The following is an 18,976-nucleotide window of genomic DNA, read 5'->3' as shown; positions in this document are numbered from 1 at the left end:
AAAGTTTCGTGGTAGAACAGTACATAACTAACAGCGAACACATGCAAGATCAGTTCTGCAGGATGCTGAGGGCTACGACCTCATTCCAAGAACTCATTCAGCTTGTGCTTAACATTAGTGGGACTACACATGCTTAAAGTTAAGTGCAAGCTCAGTGGGATAGGGGCCAGAAGGCAAGAGCTTTGCAGATCAAATCTGTAATTAAGAGCTCCAAGTGTTCTCTTGTCTCTTCTAAGGGAGGAGTTACTCCATGGGCAAAATTTGCGTAAAGAGGAAAGGAATGCTACATGGTTTTCAAAAATATTAAACTGCTATGTTCATATGATCTATATATTGGCTAAATCAACATCAAATTCTACAGAAACTGGACAATGGAGTTTCAAGTATGTCGATAAACATTTTATTTAAGGACAGGCAGTTTTAGTGCTCTTTAGTAGAGCAGCATGTCCAGCTGCTCAAAGGAAAGCTTTATAATCTAATGTCCCTTTCTATGACTGGGTGTGCTGGTATTCGTTGCAGGCTCGTGCAATAAACTTGAGGTCCGGAAGACTCGTTGTATGTTCATGCAAGTTGCTGAAATGCTGTTTGGAAAGAGCCAATTCAGTGTCAGTGGTGAGGCTCCTCTGACAGTCACCAGTTTGTCGTGCTCGACGCCAGCTAAAAATTTTTCTTCCAGCTAAAAATTTTTCTCCCTTGGAGCAGGAGCTCCAAGTTCCAGCCTGGACTGGGCACCTGGTGTTGGGATAAGTTGTTCTGTCTGAGCTTCCTTATCTGAGAACTAAACATAACAATCCATCTCTGCTCTTCCTGCAGAGATACAACGATGTAGCTAAGTCTTTTGGCTAAGCTCAATCAGCTGCATGTCCTAAAATAAAAGGTAAAAGAGGTCACATTTTCTGTTTTGTGATCAGAAGTTTATGGTCTGTCTAGTGACATTAAATGGTGAAATAAATTAAATAGTCTTGTGATTGCTGTAATGACAGCAATTTGAGGGATTGCAGATTGACTAATAATTCTCAAAAATATCTCATGTTGCAATAGTGGAAGGACCACACGGGCTAGTCACTCCTTTGCTGTCCTTATTTCATAAATATTTCATAATTGTGCATGTCCATCTTTAGCTCAACAAATCTGCACTGGTAGTAGTGTGAACTCAGACAACTTCTGCCACTTTTTCTGATAGAAGACAATAGGTACAATAGACCTCATTTCACCTTGAGAACCTTTATTGTCTTGTGCAGAGTAAAGCATCGTCAATTAATAATTTGAAAGTTACCAATCTCACATTAATCTTCTTCAGAGAGGAGAGCAGGGTGGAGCACAGACAACTTCTTGGAGGATATTTGGTCAGATTACTAAATAGCAGTTACAGGTTGCTCTGTCTAATCTGCTTGTGGATGGTCTACTTATGGATTCTAGGTCCATAATCCACAGCGGACAATCTTTTAGTTCCAGAGTTATTCTGCTGGCTTCAGCAGGACACAGTATGAAGTATTCTAGTGTCACAAGCTAGCACTAAATAACCACAAAGAGAATTCTCTTGCATTTCCATATCTGATTCGTATTTAGTCTAAAGGCAATTCATGGCTTTCTGAAAAAAAAAAAAAAAAAAGGTAAAATGAATGTAATAGGTATCATTTCAGAGCTCCTTTGCCTGATGGGCCTGCATGTCCAAGCTGTATAAGAATAAAGCTTTTGTATGTTCATATTTCAAAGTTCCTCATTAGAGGACTAGTAACCAAGAGTAGAATACAAGGACATTTCTCTTTGGAGGGCTGAGATTATTTAGCAGTGGAAAGGCAGAGGGAAAAGATGTATAGTTCTTATCTTCCGAACCTTTTCTAAAGAATTAGAATAAAACCTTCAATGTTTTATTGTCCTGCTAAAACACACCAGCACTATCATTTTTCAGGATCGTATATTCTGTGTACATAGTAAAAGGAATGGTGAATGTACAAGTTAAGGCAATGCATGCATAAAGCAGCCTCTTTGGCTTCACAATATGGAAATATTATCCCAGTCCTGTTAGAGTAAGCATTTATTTTCAAAGCTTGTCGCTGATATCTTCAGATTCACTTGCTTTATTGTAGGTAATTTATACATATTATCAAGGGTGCCATTTAAATAATCATAATAATTACATTATGGTTCTGTAACTGATGAAGTATGTACCCTCACCGTCATGTTTCTGACAGCACTCTGAGCTATTGCCAATTCTCAACCCCTAAGCAGCCTTCTACTATATTGTGTGCTTTTTTTTTTAAGAGGATTATATTATTTTATACAATATGTCATCTTTTGATAAGAATAATATGGACAATACTTGAGTTGCATAGCAACCAGCTTTTCAGTGATTCTTGCTTGAAGGTACTCCATTCCTTGAAACATACTTTTTAATATCTTCAAGCAAACAGCCATACATTCAAAAAATTCACTAATTTCATTAATTGTATTAATTGACTTGATAAGTTGAAAAAAAGGGTGTTCCCTGGTGATGATGTTGAAGTTACCCCATGGGCAGGTTCACAAGATCCGACACCGTTTTACTGAAGTAATGCTTGGTGCAGGTTATCACCTCTGGACTTAGGCTGAGGCTGTGGCAGGTGGAGACCATTAGCACAGAGCAACGTGCAAAGGCTTTGGGGCAGGTTTCACATCCTGTCCCATCCTTTGCAGGATGCAAAGCCTGCCCCATATCTGTGCTATATTTGGGAGTTACTGTGCATTTTTCTGTGTTTTCTTTACATTGACTTTTTGATGTGATGTGATGCTGCAAATTGAAGAAAAATGAATGAAAATGTGCAAATGCAAAACGAAGAAAAGTGTATTTTTCTTCAAATGGAAGAAGAAGAGCTTGCTTGTTTCTGCCTTCTTGACTTCAGTAGTTTCAAATTTTGGAAAATGCAGAATCATTTGAGAAGACTATTATTCAATGATTAAGCAAATTATTCCATTTAGATGTATTTTTGTTAGAAGAGCTCTGTCATCCAGCAAACTCTAGAACACTCAGAGAAATAGCCAAAGCAACCACTATCACCAAGTGCAGAGGAGGTGGCAAGAGATGAGCTGAAAATGGATTTAAAAACCCTGACTGGATATCATAAAATTTGTTTGGAAACATTTAAACCCTAAGCACTGCATAAAATCCTCTCATCGCCTCTTTGAGGTGGATGAATAAAGATCATTATTCCCATTTTACAGCTAAAAAAACAAAGACGCTAAGTGTTATTTTCCAAGGCCACACGGAAGGTCACTGGCAGGCTGGGGATAAGACCTCATAAATTCCTGGCTCCAGCCCCACGCTCTGTCCATCGACAATGGTGACTCTGTGTGCAGATGAACTGCCTTTACACAGCGGCAGAGAAAAGCACACGTTAGCTGTGACGGGTGTAATTAGGACAGTTATTAGTGAAAAAAAAAAAAGTCATGAAGACTTTCACAGGAACTGCATGGATTTCACTAAATGAGCCACCTGAGGATTTATGAGAGTTATTTCTTGGGAAATGTGAACGTGGCCATGCAGGACACCTCTAAACTCTTCTCTGGAGCAACATGCATAGCTCCAGGCACTCATGTTCAGACTGGCACGGGTTGGGATAGGCTGTGGGATGCCATGTCTGCTCTGTGCTCAGCTAGGATGGAAACCAGTTAGCTACAGACCAGTGTTGGCCCCAGAATAAATGGTTGTCCTCTGGCCGTGTATCAGCTTGGTCAAACTGAAAGAGGAACCGGACCACCAGGGCAGAGAACCTTTCAAAAAGGTTAGGCGAGAGAAAGAAAAATGAATTTTAAAATGGCAATTTGGGAAAAAGGTAATATGAGATGGTTGTCTGCAATCTCACAGGACAGGTCTGTTCAGCTGAGAAGGGTTTGAGTTATTCACACAGCTCCCGCTGCCTTCATTTGAGACAAGGGTTTACCTTCGATCTTTTCACAAAATGGTGTTCTCCGTCTCTGCCATCTGACCTTTTCATGTCTAAGCTTGATGCAAGTGGGCAAGATGTTCTTGGCTCAGCCAGTCTGGAAAGCAACAGTTCGGTCTGAGCCAGGTTTTTCTCTGTTTCGCAGAAGGTGGCACAGGTGACACAGCTGAGATGGAAGGACAAACCAGGTCTCTCCCTTAAATTGGGTGTTTGACCTCCCCATTTTTCGGCTGACCAAGGCTGGAAGGAAAGGCTCAGTGCTCCCCTCATCTCTGCTTCTCTTGAGAAGAGGTGAGGGCTCAGTCTGAGAGCACCTGTGCCTGGCAAGGCAAGGGGTTTGCTAGCTGGAGTCACAAGATAGCTGAGCCTGGAAGCAACCTCAGGGCTTAGTCTAGTCCAACCCCACTGCTCAAAGCAGGGTCACCCAGAGCAGGTGGCTCATGACGTTGTCCAGCTGGGTTTTGAATATCTCTGAAAACAGACTCTAGAACCTCTGCCAATGTTTGGCCACTCTTACAGTAAATAATTTTTTTTTTCTTGCATTTATATGGAATTTGTTGTATTTCAATTTGTGCCTATTTCCTCTTGTCTTTTTTCTGGATACAACCAAGAAGAGCCTGGCTCAGTCTTCTTTATTCCCCTCCCATCAGCTATTTATACACATTGATGAGATTCCCCTGAGCCTTCTCTTTTCTATCCTGTGCTTGTGTTAGAAGCTCACTAATGAGAAATGTTGAGTATCGTAGTTTTCCATGGACATTAGTAGGTGCAGAAGATCCTTAGAAAGAGCCTGCAAAACTGATGCCCATTTCCTGGTTGAGAATGGTAACTCATTTCTGTGTGTTTTCTTGATTATGAACACTAACTGATTTTGCACAGTCTTAGCTGCAAGGCCAGAACCTACATGTTATTTACCATTTTGGCTGCTGTTCATATTTTTGCACTGTTACTGTATGGCTAGATTAATATGGGGATAAAGATGAGAGAAGATATTGCCCTTCTTATTTTTATCTGTGTGAACTGATGAATTGCCTTACTTAGATACTATCCTCACCACTTATAATTTCCCAGTGTGTTTTGTTGGGACCTTGAAGAATGTAGAGCTGGCTGATAGCATAAACAGTACTTTGTATTCCTGATCTGCTTACATTTATACAGAATTAGAGACTGAAAAATGTTTACAAACTGCTGCCATAAGAAAGCTTTACAGATCCTTTGAATGCAAAATGACAGTTTGCTGAATGAGCTATATTCGTTAGTTTGGTTACCATGGACACTAGATAATTCTTTTTATTTATTTTTTGCTTGTCTTGTTCAGTGTTAGAGAAGAATATAAAAGATCTAATCCAATATACAGTGAACAACAGAAGTGCCGTGTTTCACAGAGATGTTACAAGTTCAAGAAGGGAAAGTCATACGTTAAATTGTCTCCCAAGAATGCTCCAACTTTTGCTACCATAGTTTGGAGTCTAGCACGTTCAGCATATTTCTGCTCCTTCTGGAGCTACTGAAGAGCAGCAGAGCCTTCTCTGTTGGCACTCTTGGAGCACCACCTAATGGATGAGTTAGGGAAGGTGCTTTTCCGGCAATCTCCTGACCTACCTAAAGTCCTTCTGTTCGTATTATCAAGTACCTGCTCATCGCCACCTTTGCAAAGTTGTACCCAGTTAGGCTAAATGGCAGATGAATCAAACGGTTAATAAAAGCTGCCAATGTATGCATGATACCAATGTATTTTTTACATGTACTGGCAAATTGAACGTTCTTGAAAAGTTTGGGTAGAATATAGACTAAATTTGCAGTTTTCTCCAATGAAAATCTTATATTTGAAATTCTTAAAGAAAAATTATTTGACGTATTTCTTAGTTTCCAAACTGTTTCCAAAAGTATTTGAAGGACCTTCCAGTACAGGTTCATAAATGATGTGGTTTTCAGTCTCTCTATAACAGAGAACTGAACATCGCCCCAATAACTCCCTGAAAAGCAAGACAGATATCAAAGAAGGCTCAAAGACATCTGAATCTGTGTAGCAATGACCTCAGAATCATTTCTTATTGCCCTGCTTTGCCTCTTCGTACTCATGGTGGTTGCGACTCAGTCCTCTTCTATTTTTGTTTATTTTTTTCTGCTGCTCCACTCTAAAAAGGGAGGAGAGTAGAAGAGATGTGACGGCAGAATCAGAAAAGAAGGAAAATGGAGGGCGTGAGTAGATGCTGGGTTTCTGAGAGCGAGGATCTCAGCTAGATCTCTAGGGCACGCTGTCCTCGTAGGCCTCTGGGGTGTCTCCCCGTGTGGGAGCCGTTCTCCCAGCTGAGGCCTTTCCACTTCTCGGCAAACATTTCCATCTGTTTCCATCAGCAGCTCTCTGAAATGCCCGCAGATTTTTTGCTTTTCTTGCCGTGAGAAGGAAAATTTCTCTTTCCACTGGCAGTTTTCCTGCTGATCAGCTGAGTAATGCTCTCCACAGGCCTGCTGTCCTGTTTGGAAAGCGGGCCTTCCCAGCCAGCTGCAGGACTTGCGTGTTCCTGGCAGCGGGGGCCCATTGCTGGCCAACACTAACACCTATACCTCTTCTCCACGGCCAGCCCGCTAGCCCCCAGCCTTTTGCTGTTCACAGTGTGACAGAGAGGGATTTTTGCTTTACTTTCAGTCCTTATTACTGCAGTTCATCTCTTTTCCTCTTTATCCCTTCACTGTGAACATTTCATAAGGGGCTGAGGTTTTCTGAGTCTGATGAAAGCTCCCCATTGACTTCCAAGAGAAAATGTTATCAAGTGTTATCTGATACCTCTACAAGAGTAAATTCTTGGACAACATCCTTCCAAAACATACTATATCTGCCCTGTCTAGTAACAAGCTGCGCCTGGTCCCATGATTTCCTAAGCACCTTTCTTGTAGGACAGCAGCATTTATCTTTAAAGGCAGGGCAGCTGAAAAAGTGAATGAAAATTCAGTATGAAGACACATCTGGCTCAGGAAATCTCTGATCCAAAGACCACTGGAGAATTGGAGGTTATGTGAGGAAAATGCCATAGTATACATGGGTCCCATAAGTATCGACCTTAGGCATCCTGGTGCTTGCTGTCAGGAGAGGACACCGGCTTACATGGATTTTTGGCTGAACTGGTGCAGTTACGTAGCACAGTGGGGATGAATCAGATCCCAGAGTGGTGGTTCCCTGGCCATGCAATATTCACTGCTCCGGGATCACACCAATTCCAAATGAAACATGACTCAGGACAGATCTGGGAGGTTCAACTGCAAATGGTGACACTCTGCCTAGCCACTGCCATCAGTTTCTAGTGTTGGATAAAGGGATAATGAACCCTTGTTTCAGTTGAGACTTCTGGAGCATGGGAAGATCCCAGCAATGTGCCAAGGTCACTATTAATACTGCTGGGGCCATTCTGATTTGGAAGTCCTTGACAAATTGCAGAGCATGGGAAATTAGGTGAAAATTTGCTAGGAACCAAGTGGATTTCTCTTTTCAGGCTGCCACATTACAGTGAAGAAAGACGGATGGTGTTAATGCTCAGTGGGCTCACATACTTTTTGTACAGCAGGAAGGAAGTGAGGAAGCCCTCCTCACTGTTGCAGGACCAAGGCTTGCTTTTCATATCTGTAGCACGTGGGCACCTAAATGAATTGATTTCCTAATGGATGCCGCATTTCCTAGCTTACAGTGAGCAAGGCTCAATTTTATATGTGCAACATTTCTGATTTAAAAATTGTGTCATTGCCAAAAAAGTTGGGCATCAACTGAAACATGTTTTAAAGAATTGCATGTTCTGTTTCCCCTCTTAAGCCAGAGGGTTTTATTTTTCTTCCACTTTCCCCAGTGTGTTGGTTGGAAAAGAAAATCTCAATGCTCCACATTAGCCAGTTGGTTCTCCTTTTGTTCACTTGAAGACAAACTCTAAAATTGCAATTATGATAAATAGGCATTGAGATGCTCTTGGCCTGAACCAGTGGTTTTGCTCTCCAGAGTGGACTTCAGGATACAAAGAAAACAGTTGTCAACTCATTCCAAATGCCAGCACCGTGCCCAGCCTGTGGGAGCTGCTGCGTGCACTGCAGCAGACTGGTCTCTGGCAGGCTCAGCCTTCATCAGAAGAGTGTTGCAAGCTGCTGTGTTAGTTCATGCTAGTCTTCTGCTTTTGTACTGGGGTCCATCAGCAAAGGTTGCCGCTTAGAGGCTAGGGAGGAGAATTTGTAATTTGGAAATTACTGGCTTTTTCATATTCTATGCTTGTTTGCTATCATGCAGAGATTTCTTTGTAAATATTGAGATACCCTTAAACAAAGCACATGTTGATAATTCGTGTTTTTTGTTTGCATTCTGGTCAGTCTTATAAAATGAAATTACTTTCATTTGGTAGAAGGTGTAGAAGGAGGTCGTTATGAGACAAAGATTTACCATTCACAAAGTAAATGTTTTTTGTGTTATACACATGACTTTAAATTTTTCAACTTCATGCTACAAATGTTCTTTGCTTTTTAAATCTCATGGTGAGATTTCTCACCAGGCTTCGTGGTGGGACTGATTTCTCTTCTGAAGCTTTGGAGAAAAGAGATCGAGGTGGAGATGATGTAAATAGTTACTTTTTTCTTTCTTTTTTTTTAAACCAATGATGGATGTTACTAAAGACCTAAATAGTGGTCACACATTGTTTAGCTGAATAGAGTTTATGCTTGAAGAGCCAGGATTTTCCTTTGTATTAGTCACTCAAAGTTTGTTCCTGTCTGTTCATATAAATACATGAAGATGCAATAAAGGCACCACAACTGTCCCACCATTTTAGCATGGTTATTAGTTCTATTTCTAAGGGAATTATGGCTGGAAGCAGCATGATCCAGCATGGGATTATATTACCACTTTTTCATTCCAAAGTGGTATCAGAATCCAAACTGTGCCTCTATTTCGTTTATTAATTTGTTTTTCTGAACATTTGCAGAATTGTAATATCCCATTTTTGCCAAAATCAGACCTCAGTTTGGCAGGCTTTTCTTTTATCAGTTCCAGTTGTTCTTCCACAACCCTTTGAGGATTTGCTTTTTCATGTAGTCAATACTCTGTGTACTCCATCATGCACTCAATTAGAGGAGATGTCAAATACATCTGTATTTAAACACGAACTATATTACTTCTCTCTTATTTTTGGCCCAGGCTAGGTTTTGCTCTAAATTAAGTATCTGGGAATTATAAATGCTTACAGTACAGTATAGCATCTAAATTGTAGTGGTTTGTGTTATGATCACAGTGTTGTCATGGTGATATAATTTTTGTAAATGAAAAGCCAGGGTTCACATATGTAGTTCTTAAAAATCCTGGAAGACTTGGGGTGGGTCAATTAGTCATACATTTTACAGCATCCTGCATACAATAAGCTTTTTAAAGTCTTAACAATGCACAATATTAAGTAGCGTTAGCTGGGAATTCTCTTAAGAAAGTAGTATTGAACAAAAAGAACCAAATATACTAGTTGAATTTTAAAATACCTTTCTCTTTTTCATTCAAGAGAATTGTCCTTTGCACCCACCTAATGCATGTTAGCTCATTCAAGTCAGCTAAGTCATGCCAGCACAGCACTGATGTAACGCGCAACTTGGAAGTAGAAGAAAGGTGTACCAGATTGGGAAGATGGGCTACATCGTGAATGATCTTCAAATACAGAATGAGTTAAGGAAAACTCATGTTAAAAGGCAGTCTTTGGGAAAGTCCATTTCTCAAAGTAATGATTCAAGTACCGCTGAAGAAACAGTTGACAGCCCAGTTGCATGGCAAAAGTGGCCGATAACCAGGGCTGGGTGTCTGATGGGCTTTGCCCTCCCCAAGCTGCGGCAGTCTCTGCTGGCCAAGTGCTGGTGCACTTCCTGCAGGGTATGTGCTTGGTTGGAAACATATCCAGACTGGAGGTTATGGCGCAAGCTAGTGCCAAGATGGCATAGAAATAATAATGCACGGTGCAAAACACAATACTGATTTGTCATTAAAATACCTTTTTTTCCCTCTTGTTATATCTTAAAGCTTATGGATATGTCACAGAAATCATATTCAATCTAACCGTGAACTTTAGCTGTTTTTTTACTCTCCTGATCCAGTAAAATTTGTTTGTGAAGCATAATTGTTTCTTTATTAAGAACAGAGATTTAATGGAAATGGAATATTTGCCCAAGTGCTGGAACAAGTTGGAAAAAAATCACCTAAGTTTAATAAATATCTATTGCTCTTTTTTCTCCTGGGCTTGTCCAGTCCATGAGTCTGATAGAGATTGGGAACCCTTCTCAAAGCCTGGAGAACGTGTGTCGCTGGGCCTACTTGCAGCAGAAACCGGACACTGGGCATGCAGAATATCACGACCATGCTATCTTTCTCACAAGGCAGGATTTTGGTCCATCTGGCATGCAAGGTAAGATCTGCATCAGGTTTTGTGTCGTAAATGGCAAGACTTCTGAACAGTATTTATTTTTATCACTTTGCAAAGCTAATTGTACAACGTTTTATCGTGTAGTTTCTACTTAGTTTTGGTCAACACTTTCCCCAACTGCTCTACGTAGGCTCATTTTCAACTGTAACTGTTTCACTTATTCTGTCCTTTCGAACTGATGAGATTATTTATTGGATCATTTCTTTACTCTCAGTGAAGACAAACAAATGGGATCCCTATGTAAATATCTGAAAATGCCCAAAGATTAAAGAATAGATTTTGTGTTTAAAAAGTTGTTGCAGCACGGACTGCCAAGAAATGCGGTTACCAAGAGGCCTGGAACAGCAGGGCCCAGTATTGTCCACTTTTTCCTTTCTTTTTGCCTCTTCTGGGATCAGGTTTGTTCACTGGAGGGGATAAATCTCAGTGCTTTCCCATTCCTTTTGGGTTGGCCAGATCTGCTGTCAGCACAGGGCTGGGGCTTTGCTCATGCATTCCCTGAGGGCTGCAACTGCAGCGAGCTCATGAGCTGTAACACAGCAGTATGTGGCATCCTTTTCCTCTGCTGCCTTGTGTACTTGGAGAAGGCAATTGCAGAATGGTCCTAGATGTGATAACAATCTTCTCAGTGAGCCAGGAATATAGTTTTAATTTGTTCAGCAGGCTGGGTTCATCTGTTTCATAGATGAGGGAGGACAATATTAGTTGTCTGTGAGCAGAGGTCTCTTGTTACCTTTGAAAAGACCACCTCAACCATATTTGTGTCACAAGGGGGAAGACAGAGATTTTTCCTACAGCTTCTCACCACACGTTGCCTTTCAATACTTGTTCATTTTCTGGAACAATGTCATATCTCACAGGCTATGCTCCAGTCACTGGAATGTGTCATCCTGTTCGAAGTTGCACTCTCAACCATGAGGATGGTTTTTCATCTGCATTTGTGGTTGCTCATGAAACTGGACATGTGTGAGTAGAACTGTGGACATCCCGTGTCGTACCTTATAATGTTTTTGGCACTGACAGATATCTATGACATTAGAAAGGCGCACTTTATATTAAGAAATAATATTCAGGGTTAGCCCTGGCTTCAGATTTCAGCTCTCTCAAGACTTTATTTATGATCTTTAGTAAGTTTTATATTTTGGTATTTTCAAATGGAAAAAAGGAACTAATACCCAAATACCTCCCAGAGCTGCTGTGAAACCAGAATGAATGATGTATTATGGTCTCCTGGTGGAAATGTAAAGTATCTGTTATGATGAAATATGAATTTTTTGAGTTAGTGGAATACATGATTCTCAGAAACAATCCATATTAAATAAGCACATGAGATATGTTACTGTTGGTAAAGGATACAGTACTGTACAGAAACAAGTTGCTAAGCACTGAGGTTGCAACTATTCTCTATGTTTCATATTTTTAAAATGCAATAATATTTTTTTATTGATGTGATTGGAACCAATGACCAGGCAGCAGTTGTTAGAGCTTTGGTTTCTCTTAGAGCATTTTTAGTTTCTCTGTCTGCAGAGGACACCCACTGATTTCTGATTTTCTATTTGGTAGAACAGCAGTTCCCAGAAGGCTTTTTCTGAACAGTTTCAATCTATTATATTTTCCCTAAGAAAGCCTGCAGGTCCTTTTCTGTCGTATCAGAAATTATTGAGGGCTTTAAATGAAAAAATTGCCAAAGTTTATTGAATCTCACTATAAATGTATCTTAATTAGATAGGGACATAGAATTGATACCCAGATGGTATTTGATTCCAGAATTTTTGAATAAGGATTATAAAGAGTACACAGTGAGCTTTAGAAGAGAGACCTCTGAAGATTGTTTGTAATCTCTGAAATCACATTCAGCCCCAATCTGTTAACTCAGTTTCAGTTATGGACAGCTAGTGCCCATATTAGTCAAACAGTGAACACAGAAAAAAAACAATATAAGATCCTAGCAAGGGAAGAAGAAAATACATTCATTAGAAAGCTGCTTTTTTTTTTTTGTATCTGTAACTGGGGGTAATTTTCTTGAAGGCACCCAACACTTTCCAGGCTATTTCACATATAAACAATGTGGAATTGCTAGTGGGCAGTAGCAGCAGCTAGTCTAAACTAGCTTGCAGTGTGGCTTTTTTCCCTACTTGGCTACAATTGCAGATTACTTCAAATTAAGCAAATAAGCTTGTTTGTTTGTTAAGTTGGAGAAACTTCTGAATAGCTCCAGATAGGGAGTATAAATGAATTTATTTTAATGCCCCTGGAGAGTAGATTAGCTTCTTAATCCAGAAATTGATTCATTTACCCATAGTAATTCACAAATGTTGATGTGCACAGAAGTCCAAAAAAAGGCATTTTTAGTGTATTTCAAAAGTGTTTGAAGGGGGTCAGTGCTTCTGTGTGGGCTACAGGCTAGCTCTTTCACTTCAGTGTCACCCTGTCACAGAGCTAATGACTTTGCTCTTGTGAGCAAGAGTTGTGGGATGTAAGAACCTGGCTGCACTGGTGACATTTGGGACGCGAAACCATTTGGTCACTGAGAGTTTGTCTGCAATGTAACTGTGCTTGCTCTCTCCTGTGCGGGACAGTTTAGGCATGGAGCACGATGGCCAGGGAAACAGATGTGGGGATGAAGTCCGCCTGGGGAGCATCATGGCCCCCCTTGTACAAGCCGCGTTTCATCGCTTCCACTGGTCTCGCTGCAGCCAGCAAGAGCTGAATCGATACCTCCAGTGAGTAGCTGTTAAACAGTCTCTCCTTTGATGAAGAAGCATCTAAGAACAATTCTACACTTAGCATTTATGCTTTATCCTTTTATTAGTTACTCAAATGGGGTTGAATAAAACAAAGAAATTCACCCCTGCCCTACTGGGAAACAGATGCTTTCCCATGAATTGCAAATAATAATAACGCAAGTTCTCAATTAGTTTCATTTTCTGAATGTTGATAGTACGTATGCTGTCCTCTCAGTGGGAGACACTGACACTGATATCCTAACTTTCCTTCCCCCTTCACGTAACCCCTAGCTGGCTTGTATCTTACAGATACCAAATATGGCCCCAAGTGCCATGGGTTGCTTATGGTATCTGTCAATGATAAGATGGTGCTAATTAAAGATGAAATTCTGCCCTTTTAAATTGCTTAGAGGTTTTCTTGACTTTAATAGATATCTTAAAGAATAACTTGATTCTAGAATTAATTTTTCAGGGGGTTCTTTTCCTTTAAATATCCTAAATGAAAAAGCTATTTTATTCTCCAGTCCTTTTAACAGCTTCATCCACTCCCCTTGCCTTCTCTTTGGAACTGACCCTTCAGTCCCTAGAATTGCACCCAAGTTCTCCGATAAACTCTGATGTTTATGATCCCGTTTTTGCCTCTTATGGAAAAGAACTTCCCCCTTTTGTTGTGTGCAAGATGTATGGAAAACTTATGGGGAAACTACTAGGACACACAGCAAAAACTGAAAACAAGTAGGAAAAAATGCAGCAAAATGCACATAAGTCAGTCTTTTTGTCAATATTTCTGTTATCTTAGATAATTTAGGTATGGCAATAAAGCAAAGAAGTATTGTGAGAGATGTGTGATTGTTTCAATTAGCAAGATCCTTTAGAGCATTATCCATTAAATAAAAATCATCTGGCCTAGACTGCTGCTTTATATTCTTTTAAGTACAGTTATTTTTAAGTGTCTTATAACAAAGCAGAATGATGGCTTGCTTTGAAGTAAATCTAACCTCAAAATTCTGCTTCCAGCTATTGGTATCTTAAAGGCAGCCTGAATGATTGCCAGAATAGACTTGGGTATGGTGTCCTGATGTCTGTTAAGTAAATTGGAGACATTTCAGAGATACTGCCTACCATGTTGGTCTTGTGAATTAACCAGTGATTATACCATGTTAGCTATTCAATGATATTCTCATCAGTCCTCTGTTCTCCATGCACCTTAGTCAAATACAATTCTAGTATGTTACAAGCTATCCTCACCATTTAGGAAAATCTCCCACATTCATCCATTTTCCAAATCTCTCATTTCATTCCGTGGAAAGGAAACCTTGTACAGATTATGGATGACAGATTATTTCTCCTGACAGCTATCAGGAGAAACAGAGAGAGGGAGAAATCCTGAGCATGTAATACAGGCTGAAAAGTGCACGTGCTTATAAATGAGTTGCTGCTTCTCGGCAAGGGACAGGAGTATTGCAAGCTTAGGAGTATTCTTGGGTGGTTACCCTGGCTTCTGCTTCTAAAACTCCACTTGAAAAGCAGTTGCAGGTAGTAAGGAATTCCACAAATGGAAAATTAATTAAGCATTCTTTTCTTCTTGGTCTCATGTGGATTGTTCCTTTGATTCATTTCTCATAGGGAACCTGGAAACTGATAGTAATTTACCTGCAAGCTAAATGGAAGTTAAACTGGAAAGGCTTAAGAAAAAATATATAGAATCTGTTAAAGGTAGATACAACATAATAAAGTTTATGTGAGCATAATTGCAATATTAAATGCTCTTCACAACCAATGTCTGAGAAATCGTAGGCTCTGTTTTGTTTGGAACAAGGAGCCACTGAAACCACAAATACTGTGCAAGTCTCACAGCCCCATCTGTTACTGTAATTTTTGCCTGTTGCAGTTCCTATGATTGTCTGCGCGATGATCCCTTCGAACATGACTGGCCTTCCCTTCCACAGCTGCCAGGAATTCACTACTCCATGAATGAGCAGTGCCGTTTTGATTTTGGTTTGGGCTACATGATGTGCACAGCTGTGAGTACTTAAGTTTAGCTTCTGCTATTTCTCATCCAGGAGTGTTGTGTCTCTGAAATGCTCTTAATAGGGTCAGTGTAGTGAAGCCCACAAGGAAAGATGCTGTGCCCACTTAGCTGTAAGCAAGAAATAACAACTTGATGCTGACAAATACGTTATTTTAAGAATCTCTGTAGTTGTTTGTTTGTTTGTTTTTAAACTGAATTTACAGAAAAGATTATGCTGTAATTTCATAAATAGCTTTAGACTTCAAGCAAACAAGCTTGCTGTATTATTGAGCCTCATTTGCTGGCAGCTAGTTATTTTGTTACAAAACTCTCACCCAGATGAGAAGGAGATGGATTTGGTGTCACATCTTGTAGTGCGTACGTGGGGCAGTATGCTTTTATGTTCCAGTTTTGTGGAAAACATGATGCATTTTGATGCCTAGCATGTGCAAGTAAGTGTGACAGCCAGTAGAACAACTTGCAAGAGCTTCTGATGACATGGTTGGCTCTGTTGTACTGGGAACACAAGGGAGTAAGTCTAAATGTAAAAGCAAAGCAAGAACTGGTGCAATTTGCAGTGGCTTGACCTCAGAAAGGGCAGTCCTCTGTAGCGGGGCTATGCCTCCCACCTCCATCTCCTCAAGTGGGACGAAAATATGAAACGCAAAGAGGTGTTTTCAGCTGGTGTGGCAGCTGCTAACACATAATATTTCTGCTTTGACTCCCATCTGCAGGACTATGTGTGCTGCATAGTGTCTCCAGATAATGGATAAAAACCTTTTAAGCATCAGCTGTAAAATTGTGTCTTGACATAACTCCCACTGATGCTGCCTTGGAAGAATGTCCCTGCCAAAGAGGGTCTTATAGCTGTTCTCTGGAGCCTGGGAGCCTGGGAGGCCAGATAAATAGCTTATTGCATTGTGTGGTGGGTGGTTCTCACTCTCTCCAGTACAAGCACTTGTATTGTAGGTAAAATGATGAACTGCTCACTGCATCAGGGTCCTGAGGTCAGATTTCCACCCTCCTAAGAGGAGCAGCTTGGTTCCCTCTCTCATGAATACTCAAGTGTTCTTTTTGTTTGTCGAATGAAGTGGTACCATTTGGAGAAACTCTAAGAAAAAGCAGTGGGCCTTGTCATCCGGGGACACCGGTTTCCCCCTTGCCCATTCTGCCTTTGGTCACTCGCATAAAGCTATTTTTGCCCAGCATAATTCCCTCAAATGCAGGCAGGATGTCACTTCAGAGTCACTGATGATTTTGCAAGAAAGTTCAGACACATTCAGTCCACAAAGTTCCTCAGGAATCACTGAGAACAGCTGGGACTTCAGAGCTAGACAAGGAAAAACCCCACTGTGCTGCGGCTTCTATTGGAGTTTCAAGTCGGAGCTCTGTCAAAGCATCTTCTGCTCTGATTTTTCTTGTGTTTCAGTTCCGTACGTTTGATCCCTGCAAGCAGCTGTGGTGTAGCCACCCCGAGAACCCCTACTTCTGCAAAACAAAGAAAGGGCCTCCGCTGGACGGGACCATGTGTGCACCAGGAAAGGTAGGAGCGGGTGCTGTGTGCCAGCACGCTTGTGCATGTTCAAGTCTGTGCCTTTGTGTGCAGCTGGGCATGTTCTTCATAATATCAAGGGCAAAAATGGCAGGATTCCTCTTCCTGATTCATATCTAGAAATGCATGAAACAGATGACTGGAGAATGTAATGGAGAAGGCCTAAAGGGAAAACCTCATGGCTTTTCTTTAACCCCCCCAAAAAAGCTTCAGGGAGGGTCTGGCTGTGAGCTGCATCGTAACTCACAAGTTCCCAAGTCCCAGTTTGGCCAAAGATAAAATACAGTCAGTTTAACAACAGAAAAACCTATCTGAGGATTTGAAACCAGCTGAGGTGTGAAGCAAGCACCTGGATGCAGGGCTGGTGTGTCCTGCGTGGCAGCTGCCTGATCTTCGAACCCAGTCCTCAGGCAAGTCTATCTGCACATCTCTGGATTGCCCTTGGCTTCTTGGCATGCCGCTGTGGAGCTAAAAATGGGGAAATTTTCACTTGCCCATGACAAGTGTGTGGTTGGGGACGGGAAGGAAGGTTGTGTTTGTATCAGTGTAGTGATGCCAACTGGCCTGCATGGTGCTGAGGGGGCTGAGAGCAGTAAGGTTTTGAAGATCACAGCCAAACTTAGGCTGCATGCAGTGCCTGCCCCAAGGGAAAGGATGGATGTGGGTGTTGAGTGCCAGCTGGAGAGAGCTGACATGACAGCAGAGAGGGCCTAGGAGGAAATGCAGATTTGCGGAGGTGGATATGCTAGCTTGATGAGAGTCAAGGGAGAGATGAAGAACTGTGAAGGGAAGGAGCAAAGTGGCAAGGGCTCAGACAGCTCAGACCCCTCAGCCATCACACTGGACTTGCTCCACGTCTTAGTTACCCTCTAAGGAGGTCACACTGTACTCACAGCGGGTCTGAACTCCAAGACCTTTGAAGTCTGCGGAAAAGTCTGACTTCACTGGGCTTTGGATGTGGTGTTTGAGGGGGAGAGGAAGATGTCGCTACTTGGAAGGATGTTTTGTAAAACCGAATGGATGACATCATTTATGTGATAAATGAACCATATTAGCAGCTGCTGTTGTGGTTTGAAATGCCTTTTTTATGAAAACATAATTTAATGCTAAATTCCTTCCGTAGCAAGCCATGCTCCGTATAAGCCACTCCCTTTCGGTTTTCTCTTCTTTAGATTATTTATGTCATAACAGCTTTGTTGCTTGTTTGAAAAAATATATATTTTCAAATTACAATACACAATCTTAGGCAATTTCCTTGGATTCACCTCAGACATTTTTCTGTATATTGATTCTCTATTAAATATGCTCATGAAACCCCCAGAAAAATACAATTGTATTCCAGTTTGTTAGTTCACTTACTTCCCCAAGCCATTCATTCATTTTAGCATTTGAACAGAAGGGAGAATAAAAAAAGAACTTGTAACCACACAGTTAACAATCAGTCCAGTGCTTCCATTATAAACAGTTTGTCAGGATATTATGCAACTCAGCTGTAAAAATTTTCTCTGGACTGGAACTTAGGATCCAAGGCTTCAGCTAACTGCCCAGACAGCCAGGTTTCTAGTTCAGTGGCGATGCAGGAGAGTATGTGCACATTCTGAAGTTTCAGTAGATGATAGGACTGTAACTGTTTTATTCCCAGAGGAGCTGTCCCAGTTTTTTTGATAAATAAACTTATTGCAGCCTTCCAGCAGAACCTGAGAAAATGATATAAAATGAAAACCGTTTTGTTAGATAAGGCTCAATAGGCTGAGTGATTATGCAAGCACTACAACTGACTTCGTGTTTCTGGGCTCAGCGTTTGACCGGTGTATTTATTAGGGGTTGCTGGTGTTTTCATACAAGCACATCAGATCAGTCCTTTTCCACCTTTTCATTTCCTTTTCATCCCTGCCTTTGATTTGGCCGTTCTCTCTTCGCTGTCTTCACCAACTGGGTTAATACCAGAGACTTTTAACTGAAAGAACTGTAAAGTGTGTACATTGCCTGAAGTTGGGACTTAATGTGGCAATTTCCACTAAGATACGTCTCACGTGATATCTCAGCATGAGGAAGAGGAAAATAACTTCAAACTCTATCCGCTGTTTTTTTTTTTTTATTATTGGAATAATGCCAGAAAAGAAAGGAACAGAAACATAAGCAATTAAAGATGTTGATTCAAAAAGATCCATTTGTTTCCCACTTCAGAGACGTGCAGTTTTCATGATTTCATACCACCAATTCCCAGCGCCTATTTTAAGCTCAGACCAATCAAAACAGTGCTGATGTGTCAAAGAAACATCCTGGCTTTGCAGCAGCTGAGGGGGCCAAATGCCAGAAATGAAAGCGGTGGTCGG

At 41.0% G+C, this 18,976-nt stretch overlaps 1 protein-coding gene across 7 annotated transcripts in view; it reads left to right on the top strand.

Annotated features, from left to right (window-relative positions):
• The window catches only part of ADAMTS2 (ADAM metallopeptidase with thrombospondin type 1 motif 2), a 179,939-nt gene that overhangs the window by 130,455 nt on the left and 30,508 nt on the right, over positions 1-18,976 (top strand). For all 7 annotated transcript variants that reach the window (XM_080555685.1, XM_080555690.1, XM_080555686.1 and 4 more), the window contains 5 exons: positions 10,177-10,333; positions 11,212-11,317; positions 12,931-13,074; positions 14,969-15,101; positions 16,518-16,631. In XM_080555685.1, the coding sequence (XP_080411811.1) occupies positions 10,177-10,333; positions 11,212-11,317; positions 12,931-13,074; positions 14,969-15,101; positions 16,518-16,631 (654 nt within the window). The remainder of the gene's footprint in view (positions 1-10,176; positions 10,334-11,211; positions 11,318-12,930; positions 13,075-14,968; positions 15,102-16,517; positions 16,632-18,976) is intronic.

The sequence above is a fragment of the Anser brachyrhynchus genome (genome assembly GCF_964034855.1).
Source record: "Anser brachyrhynchus genome assembly, chromosome: 14".
NCBI lineage: Eukaryota > Metazoa > Chordata > Aves > Anseriformes > Anatidae > Anser > Anser brachyrhynchus.
The sequence above is the reverse complement of the archived record's forward strand: the minus strand, read 5'-3'. Positions and strand labels throughout refer to the sequence as shown.